Below are 10,367 nucleotides of genomic sequence, written 5' to 3'. Positions count from 1 at the left end.
CTCTGCATTGCGAAAAACAAACGCAAAGCTTCTTCACACTCATCATTTTCAATACAACCCGCAATTATGGCAGCCCAAGACTTAGAATTTCTGACGCGCATTTTATCAAACAGTTGACGCGCATGTTGAAAACAACCACAAGAAACAAGCATCAACAGCACACGGTTGAGTAGCGGCAAGCTAGGAATAACATCACTTTTACAAATATGGGTATAAAGTTCAACAGCTTTTAAAGGGTCACGTGATTCCGTGCATTCTTTGATAAGGGAAACGTATATGTCAACAGTTATGTTAATGCCAAGACCGTCCATTAGCCTAAAAACATCAGAGATTGTGCATGTTGGCTTTGTAGTTCTCTTGGGTTCAGGTTTAATGGGTTGGTGTATTTTTTGGTGGGGTCTATGTAAAGGCAACTGAAATTAAAGGGGTGGGGGGTTGGAGATGGAGTGAGTAGTGACGGGTATCCATTTCTTGGAGTTTTTTGAAGAGGTATTGATATTAAAACAATGGTGGCTTTGGGTAGGATGATGTGATCTCCATTGGTTTTACAAGGACTGTTCAGTGGATTTCATAGTTGAAATCAGTTCAATGCAAATGTCTTCTTCCTCTGGGCGCCAGAATCAGTCTTGTACAATTTAATTTTAATACCCTACCCTTCTAAGCAATACAATGTCAAATATTTCTAAGGGGTCGTTGGTCGGAGAGATTGAAAAAAATAATCCCTAACATAAAATCTTGCATAAAATAATACTAGTGTTATATTTGGATAGAGGGATTAGAAAAAATAATTACTGCCTAACTTATGCATTATTTGGTTGGTTTGTATAAGAAAAAATAATTTCTTCATAATTTTATGCAACATTTGATAACTTGTTTGGTCAAGTTTCTAGGATATCAAAAGTACTTTTTTTTGTTTGTTTAAAATAATGCTTATTTTGGAGATTTGAGATTTATGGCCAAGTTTTTAAGGAAAAAAATAATTAGTATTTTTGAGTTGTAGCATAACCTTTAGAAGCTAAAAAGAGTAATTTTTTTCTGAAGCACTTTTAAAGCCCCGACTAAGTACAAAATATTGGCAAAACTGTTTTTCTAATTGATTAGTCAAACATAAATTGCTTATCTTCAAAAATGTTTTTTCTTAAAAGCACTTCTAATGAAATGCATTTCTCAGAATGTAACGACTCGACCGGTTGATTTGCTTTCTAGATCCTCGTTCCCCTATTTAAGATTCCCTATATGTGCTTTTATTGGGGATGGTTGGTATGGTTTTGGAAGGGTTCGGGTTGAAATCGGAATTCTTAGTTCCTTAATAGTGGCCTAAGATGATCATGTTTGACTCGAGTCAACATTTTGAGTAAACGACCTCGGAACCAGGATTTGATGGTTTCAATAGGTCCGTATGATGATTTTGGACTTGGGCGTGTGTTCGGATCAAGTTTCTGGTGATCCGGGAGCATTTCGACGCTTAAGTTTGTATGGTGATCTTTGACTTGTACGTAAAGTTTGTCGTCATTCCGAGTTTTATAGATTCGACGCATTCGGAGCTAGTTGAAGAAGTTTGAAGTTCATAAGTTTATTAATTTGATTTTAGGTTGCAATTCTTGGTTTTGATGTTATTTTATGTGTTCTGAGGCTTCGAGCCGGTATATATTATGTTAATGGACTTGTTGGTGCATTTGAACGGGGTCCCAGGTTGCTCGGGTGTGTTTCGGATGACCCGGAGTTAAGTCAAAATTGCAGCAAATCTGCTGCTCGTTTCCTTCTTCGCGAACGCAGAGAAAGACTCGCGTTCGCGATGAAGGAATTAGGGTTGGGGACTTTTTGTTCTACGCATTCGTCAGAAAGGGATCACGTTCGTGATGTTCTTGGCCACTAGCCTTCGTGTTCGCATAGTGCAAGACCAGCTGGGGAGGGGTAAATTTTAACACAGAAATTGTAAAAATCAGAGGATTATGTTGAAAAATCTAGGTTTTGGTAAAAATGGAATTAGACTACAAAATTGATTATGGAATTGTGTATAAATTATATATTTGAATTCGTAAGGTTATGGGTAACATCTATCTACAAAATAATTTCGAAATCCGGATACGTGGGCCCGGGGGATGACTTTTAGGGATTTTTGAAATTGGGTTTGATAATTACTCTAATAGTTAATTTATGAACTTTTAATCATATATTGATTAGTTTGTATGACCTTTGGCTAGTTTCGGATTGCTCGGCACCGATTTGAGGCAATTAATGTGATTGAAGGGCCGAGTAGTGAACTTGAAAGCGAGGTAAGTCTCTTGCCTAATCTTGTATAAGAGAATTATCCCCGTAGGTGTTTAAATTGTTATTTGCTAGTAATTATGCGTGCTACGTATGCACGAAGCAACAAGAGTCCGTACGTAGCTAAAATCATGCTTATGTCCGGGTAGATTTAGGACTTTACCATGCCATACTTGTATTATTTGAACCCAACTTGTTAGTTTAATTAGTTGAATTTATAATTAAAATTTAATTTAGATATGTGAGACTGAGCTTCATTCTCTTTAGTTTTGGTAGAATACTTGATTGTTGGTGAAAATTATTCCTTCTTTGAGAACTATTCTTGTGTTGTAGTCGTTGTCCGTAGCTTCTAGAGTCTCTTTATTCCTGTGGATCGGGCAGAATACCTCGGCAGTATATATGAGATTCATTTATAGTTTGTGTCAGTCGACCCTCGACAGTGTACACGATTATTCTGAATCGGACCGTACGACCTCGGCATAACTTATGCGTAATATTGCTAGGGGTTCGGTTATATTTGACATTTTCTTCATTACTTGAGAATTGATAATTACTTGATGGCTCCTATTTGTTGAAATTGGCATGTGATAATTGAGATTTTATATTGATATTTTGTTAAGGAATAATTTATTTATTGTTTTCCCATTCCATTGTTACTATTGAATTTCATGCCTATTTAAAATTCCTGCTCTTTATTTATTGACCACTAGTAAGTATCGATGTCGACTCCTCGTCAATACTTCTTCGAGGTTAGACTAGATACTTACTAGGTACACGTTGTTTACGTACTCATGCTACACTCTGCACAAATTGTGCAGGTACTGAGGCAGGTACATCTGGTACTCGTTCGGGCGCGCATCCACATTAACCGGAGGCCTAGTGGTGAGTTGCTCCCCCTTGCTCCGATCTGCAGCACCCGGAGTCTCAATCCTGTTGTAATTTATATTCCTGTCTATTTTACTTAAGATAGTAGTTTTAGTGGTTTGTACATTCTACTAGATTTTTCGTGCACCTGTGACACCATGTTTTCAGAATTTCGAGTAGATATTTATGGTTTTTGCCTGTTAATATCACAATTGCACTCTTATGTTTTATTTTTATGCTGTAAATCACCATTGCCTTTTATACTTTTTTCTTTATTAAATAAAATTCATGACTTTAGAAATAATAAGATGAATAATTAAATGAATTAGTTCACAGTTGGCTTTCCTAACGGCGACATTGGGCGCTATCACGGCCTGTAGTGGGAAATGGGTCGTGACAGCTTAGTATCAGAGCACTAGGTTCATGTAGGTCTCATAAGTCATGAGCAGGCCTAATAGAGTCTTGTGAATTGGTGCAGAGACGTTTGTACTTATCTTCGAGAGGCTATAGGGTGTTAGGAAACTTCCCTTTCTTCATATACCATCGTGCATTTGATATTGAGCTAAGTATATTTTTCTTATTCTCTCACATATGGTGAGAATGCGCGCTGCGACTGTATCTGGTGGCAGAGGGCCTGCTCCTCAGCTGTTAGATGCCGAGGGAGGGCCACAACTCCTGCTAGAGGATGAAGGCATCATAGAGTTGCTCCTGTTACACCACCAATGGATCCAGTGGAGGATCCTAATATTGAGGATCGGGATGAGGCGCCTGCAGCTGAGCTGGTCCCGACAAATTTTATGAATGCACCGGGATTCCAGGAGGTCATAGGCCGTGTGCTGCATTTCATGGATTTTATGACTCAAGCCAGGCTATTTCCGGTAGATCCAGCCACATCTCAAGCGGAAGGGGAGCACAGACCCCTATCGCTCAGGCTTTAGGGAACGTTGTTGCCGTATAGCAAACCCCAGGTGCACTACATGCTGGCAGGGCTGACTCAGTTACAACAGTTATACTAGAGCCCATACTAGCCGCGACCGTTGAGTAGCATAAGCAGTTAGATAGGTGGACCAGGCTACATCCTCCTGTCTTTTGCAGCGAGCGACATGAGGACCCACATGACTTCATTGATCGTTGCAAGGATATGCTGCATAACATATTAGTATTGGAGTCCAACAGGTGGAATTTACCACATTTCAATTGGAGGGCAAGACCCGTAGATGGTGGCAGTCTTATCTCTGTAGTAGGCCAGCAGGTTCATCTCCCTTGACTTGAGATTAGTTCACACGTCTCATTTTGGAGAGATATATTCCACCCTTTCAGAGGGAAGAGTTACACGGTCAGTTCGAGCGGCTCCAGCAGGGTCAGATGTATGTGACCGATCGAGGGTATCCGTCTGTAGGGCCAGCGCATGCACCGAGGGACAATAGGCCTAGATATTTAGGTGGATTCAATGGTGCCCCGTCCCAGGCAGAGGTCAGTTTGTGATGGGCTAGTCTAGTCAGCTTATGTATTCAGCACTACCGCCTGCTCGGGGTGCTCCAGTACGGCCCTACTTCAGCGCCATTCTAGAGAGTTCCTACCATCCACCGGCTATTCAGGGTTCTTTTAGTGGGTATTCCAGTCACCAAGGTCAGACCTAGAGTCAATCGTCTTCCGCACCGAGAGGTTCGCTATGAGTGTGAAGGCTTTAGGGCAAGGCAGTACAACATGGGCATCAGCCCATGATCACTGCACTAGCTGCCGCACCGCCCGTCCGGCCAGCTAGATGGCGCTCTGGCGAGCTTATATGCCTTTTCGGCCAGACCAGATACAGTATCCTCAGACTCTGTGATCACAAGTATTATTTTTTCTACAGTAGGGATGCTTCGATACTATTCGATCTAGGGTCTGCATATTCATATATGTCTTCTCTATTTGCTTTCTTACCTAGATGTCTCTCATAAGTCCTTGGGTGTTCCTAAATATGTCCACACCAGTGGGTGATTCTGTTGTTATGTATTGGGTTTACCGATCCTGTGTTATGACTTTCTGTGGTTATAAGACCAGAGCGGATCTTGTGTTGCTCGATATGGCAGACTTTGAGGTCATCCTGGGTAGGGATTGGTTGTCTCTGTACCATGACGTTCTAGATTTCCATGCTAAGATTATTACCTTGGTAATGCCAGAGTTGTCTCAATTAGAGTGGAGGGGTTCATCTATCGGTACGTCTAGTCAGGTTATCTCTTTCTTGAAGGCTCGACATATGATCAAGAAGGGGTGTTTCTTCTATTTGTCTTATGTTCGGGATACTGCTATGGAGACCCCCATGATCGATTTAGTGCCTGTGGTGCGGGAGTTCTCCGATGTATTTCCTTATGATCTACCAGGCATGCCACCAGATTGTGATATAGATTGATCTATTGATTTGGCGCCAGACACCCAGCCTATCTCTATCCCATCATACCGCATGGCTCCGAAGAAGTTGAAGGAGTTAAAGGAACATATTGAGTATTTTCTCGCGAAGGGGTTCATCAGGCCGAGTGTATAGCCTCGGGGTGAACTGGTGTTGTTTGTGAAGAAGAAGGATGAGAGTATGCAGATATGCAATGATTACCGCCAGTTGAACAAAGTTACCATTAAGAATAAGTACATATTGCCGCGCATTGATGATTTGTTTGATCTGTTACAGGGTCCTAGGGTGTTCTCTAAGATCGACTCGAGGTCTAGGTATCATCAGCTAATGATTCGAGCTTCGGATGTTCCGAATATGGATTTTCGGACTAGATATGGGTATTATGAGTTTCTAGTGATGTCATTCGGCTTAACTAACGCCCCGGCGACGTTTATGGATTTGATTAATCGGGTGTTCATGCCATATCTTGACTCATTTGTCATTGTCTTCATTGATGACATATTGATCTACTCGCGTAGTATGGAGGAACACGAGCAGTATTTGAGGGTTGTGCTTCAGACCTTGGGGGAACAAAAGCTATATGCTAATTTCTCCAAGTGCGAGTTCTGGTTAGACTTTATGGTGTTCTTGGGACATGTTCTATCGAGTGAGGATATTAAGGTAGATCCCAGGAAGATCGAGGCAGTTCAGAGTTGGCCTCGTCCTACCACAATGACCGAGATCAGGAGTTTCTTGGGGTTAGCAGGTTATTATTGTCGGTTTGTGGAGGGCTTCTCATCTATTGCAGCTTCTTTGACTAGATTGACCCATAAGGGCTCTCCATCCATATGGTCTAATGATTGAGAGGCGAGCTTTCAAAAGCTCAAGACCGCATTTACTACATCACCGGTGTTAGTGTTGCCCTTAGGTCCAGGGATATATACTGTGTATTGTGACACTTCACCCATTGGCTTGGGTTGTGTATTGATGCAGGAGAGGCAAGTTATTTCATATGCTTCACGTCATCTGAATCCTCAGGAGAAGAATTATCACGTATATGATTTGGAGTTGGCCGTGATAGTTCATGCCCTCAAGATTTGGAGGCATTATCTTTACGGGGTGTCGTGTGAGGTTTACACTGATCACAGCAGTTTGCAACATTTGTTTAAGTAGGGGGACATTAATATGAGGCAGTGCAGGTGGCTTGAGTTACTGAAGGATTATGATATTACCATCCTCTATCATCGGGGAAAGGTGAATATGGTTGTGGATGCCTTGAGCAGAAAGGCCGAGAGTATGGGTAGTTTGACATTCATTTCAGTTGAGGAGAGGCCATTGGCTTTGGACATTCAGTTCTTAGCTAACAGACTTGTGAGGTTGGATATTTCAGAGCCCAGTCGAGTTCTTGCAAGTGTTGTGGCTCAGTCTTCTTTATTTTAGCGGATCAAGGCTCATCAGTACGATGATATACACTTGCTAGTTCTTAGAGAGACGGCGTTACGGGGTGATGCCAAAGAGGTTACTATCGGTGATGATGATGTTCTTCGGCTTCAGGGTCGCCTATGTAATCCTAATGTTAATGGCTTGAGGGAGACTATTCTTGAGAAGGCACACAGTTCACGATATTCTATTCATCCAGGTGCTATGAAGATGTATCATGGCATGAGGCAGCATTACTGGTGGCGATGGATGAATAAAGACATAGTAGAGTATGTGGCGAGATGTCTAAATTTCCAACAGGTTCAATATGAGCACCAGAGGCTAGGTGACCTACTTCAGCAGATGGTTATACTAGAGTGGAAGTGGGAACGCATCACTATGGACTTCGTATTTGGGTTGTCGCGGACGTTGAAGAAGTTTGATGTCATTTGGGTCATTGCCGACAGACTAACGAAGCCGGTGCACTTTATTCCAGTTGTGATTACGTACTCTTCATAGAAATTAGCCTAGATTTATGTTCGAAAGATTGTCTAGCTACATGGTGTGCCTATTTACATCATTTTAGATAGAGGCCCTCAGTTCACTTCACATTTCTGGAGAACAGTAGAGAGTGAGTTGGGTATCCGGGGAGAGCTCAACACGGCCTTTCATCCGCAGACCGACGGTCAGTCGGAGCAGATAGTTCAAATTCTGGAGGACATGCTCAGGGCATGTGTGATTGACTTCGGAGGGAAGTGGGATCGATTCTTACCCTCGGTCGAATTTTTCTATAACAACAATTATCAGTCCAGTATTGAGATGGCTCCATTACAGGCCTTGAATGGCCGGCGATGTCGTTCCCCCGTCGGTTGTCTTAAATCCGGTGAAGCTAAGTTATAGGGTATTGATTTGGTAAAGGATGTCTTGGATGAGGTAAAGTTAATTCAGGAGAGACTTAGCACAACTTAGTCAAGACAGAAGAGTTACGTGGATAAAAAAATGCGTGATTTCTCATTTATGGTAGGGGAGAAGGTTCTCTTGAAAGTTTCACCGATGAAGGGTATCATGAGGTTTGGAAAGAAGGAAAAGTTGAGTCTGAGGTTCATCGGTCCATTTGAGATGTTAGAGCGTATTGGAGAGGTTGCTTACAAGCTTGCTTTGCCTCCTAGTCTATCAGGAGTTCATCCGATTTTCCACATGTCTATTCTCCAGAAGTGCCATGCCGATAGGTCACATGTGTTAGATTATATCACATTTCATCTAGATGAGAGCTTGGGTTATGATGAGGAGCCAGTTGCCATTGTGGCCAAGCAGGTCCGCCAGTTGAGGTCTAAGAAGATTTCAGTGGTAAACGTCTAGTGGAGGGGTCAACCAGTAAAGGAGGCGACTTGGGAGGCCGAGGAGGATATGCAGAGCAAATATCCACACTTATTCAGCACTCCAATTATGATTCTAGACCCGTTCGAGGATACACGTTTGTTTAAGAGGTGGAGAATATAACAACCCAATCGGTCATGTTACTTTATAGATCCATGTTACCCTATTTAATACTTCCCGTATGTGCTTTTATTATTTTATCACTTGCGGGGATGGTTGGTTTGGTTTTGGAAGGGTTCGGGTTGAAATCAGAACACTTAGTTCCTTAATAGTAGCCTAAGATGGTCAAGTTTGACTTGAGTCAATATTTTGAGTAAACGACCTCGGAACCGGGATTTGATAGTTCCAATAGGTTCGTATGATGATTTTGTACTTGGGAGTGTGTTAGGATCGAGTTTCGAGTGATCAGGGAGCGTTTCAATGCTTAATGTTGAAAGTTGACACCTTGAAGGCTTTGGAGTTTCTTAAATTTTGTTTGAAGTAGACTTTGGTGTTATCAATATCCATTTGGGATTTTGAGCCTATGAATAAGTTTGTATGGTGATTTGTGACTGGTGCGTAAAGTTTGGCATCATTCCGAGTTGTCTAAGTATGATTCGTTGCATTCAGAGCTAGTTGAAGAAGTTTGAAGTTCATAAGTTGATTAATTTGGTTTTAGGGTGCGATTCTTGGTTTCGATGTTGTTTTATATGTTTCGAGGCTTCGAGCAGGTCCGTATTATTTTTATGAACTTGTTGGTGCATTTGGACATGGTTACAGATGGCTCGAGTATTTTTCGGACCACCTTAAGTCAAAATTGCAGCAAATCTGCTGCATGTTTCCTTCTTCGCGAATGCGGAGAATCGCTCGCGTTTGCGATGAAGAAATTGGGGCTGGGGACTTTTTGTTCAATGTGTTCACGAGAAAGGGGTCACGTTCGCGATGCTTTGGGTCACTGGCTTCGCGTTCCTGTTCCATTGTTCGCGTTCGCTTAGTGCAAGGTCAGCTGGGGAGGGGTAGATTTTAACATAGAAATTGTAGAAATCATGGGATTATGTTGAAAAACCTAGGTTTTGGTAAAAATGAGATTAGACACTAAATTACTTATGGAATTGAGTATAAATTATATATTTGAGTTCGTAAGGTTATTGGTAACATCTATCTACAAAACATTTTCGGAATCTGGGCATGTGGGCTTGGGGGTGACTTTTAGAAAATTTTCAAATTGGGTTGGGTAATTACTCTAATAGTTAAATTATGAACTTTTGAGCACATATTGATTAGTTTGTACGACCTTTGGCTAGTTTCTCATTGATCGGCACCGATTTGAGGCTATTAGTGTGATTTAAGACCGGACAATGAACTTGGAAGCGAGGTAAGTCTCTTGCATAAACTTGTAAGAGGGAATTATCTCTATAGGTATTTAAATTATTATTTTTTAATAATTACGGGTGCTACGTACGCACGAAGTGATGAGAGTCATAGCTAAAATAATGCTTATGTTCGTGTAGACTTAGAACTTTACCATGCCATACTTGTATTATTGGAACCCAACTTGTCAGTTTAATTACTTGAATTTTTTATTTTAATTTAATTTGAAATTTTGTGAGACCGAGTTTCACTATCTTGAGTTTTGGCAGATTACTTGATTGTTGGTGGAAATTATTCCTTCTTTAAGTACTCTTCTTGTGTTGTAGTCGTTGACCGTAGCTTGTGGAGTTTCTCTATTTCTGTGGATCGGGCCGAACGCCCCTGCAGTATATATGAGATACATCTATGGTTCGCGCCAGTCGACTCTCGACAGTGTACACGATTATTCTGGATCGGACTCTACAACCTCTACATAACTCGTACGTAATATTGATAAGAGTCCGGTTATATTTGATATTTCCTTCATGACTTGAGAATTGATAATTACTTGATGGCTCCTATTTGTTGAAATTGGCATGCGATAATTGAAATTTTAAATTGATATTTTGAATAATGACTTAAAACGGGGTTGAGGTATCTTATATATGTCCAAATGTCTTAAACCGCCTTTATGTGCCCCATAGAGAGCAGCTTGGCGCACTCTCGCGAAAACGCGAAT

General features: G+C 41.4%; 2 protein-coding genes across 2 annotated transcripts; both read left to right on the top strand.

Annotated features, from left to right (window-relative positions):
• The first annotated feature begins 5,095 nt into the window (after nucleotides 1-5,095).
• LOC138898369 (uncharacterized) lies at nucleotides 5,096-5,527 on the top strand. The gene has a single exon (XM_070184429.1). The coding sequence runs from the start codon at nucleotides 5,096-5,098 to the stop codon at nucleotides 5,525-5,527; it is 432 nt and encodes a 143-aa protein (XP_070040530.1).
• Nucleotides 5,528-7,921: 2,394 nt separating this feature from the next.
• Nucleotides 7,922-8,281, top strand: LOC138898368 (uncharacterized). Its single transcript, XM_070184428.1, has one exon. It carries the CDS (start codon nucleotides 7,922-7,924, stop codon nucleotides 8,279-8,281), a length of 360 nt encoding a protein of 119 aa, XP_070040529.1.
• The last annotated feature ends 2,086 nt before the right edge of the window (nucleotides 8,282-10,367 follow it).

This window comes from Nicotiana tomentosiformis, chromosome 9 (assembly GCF_000390325.3).
Source record: "Nicotiana tomentosiformis chromosome 9, ASM39032v3, whole genome shotgun sequence".
NCBI lineage: Eukaryota > Viridiplantae > Streptophyta > Magnoliopsida > Solanales > Solanaceae > Nicotiana > Nicotiana tomentosiformis.
The sequence above is the reverse complement of the archived record's forward strand: the minus strand, read 5'-3'. Positions and strand labels throughout refer to the sequence as shown.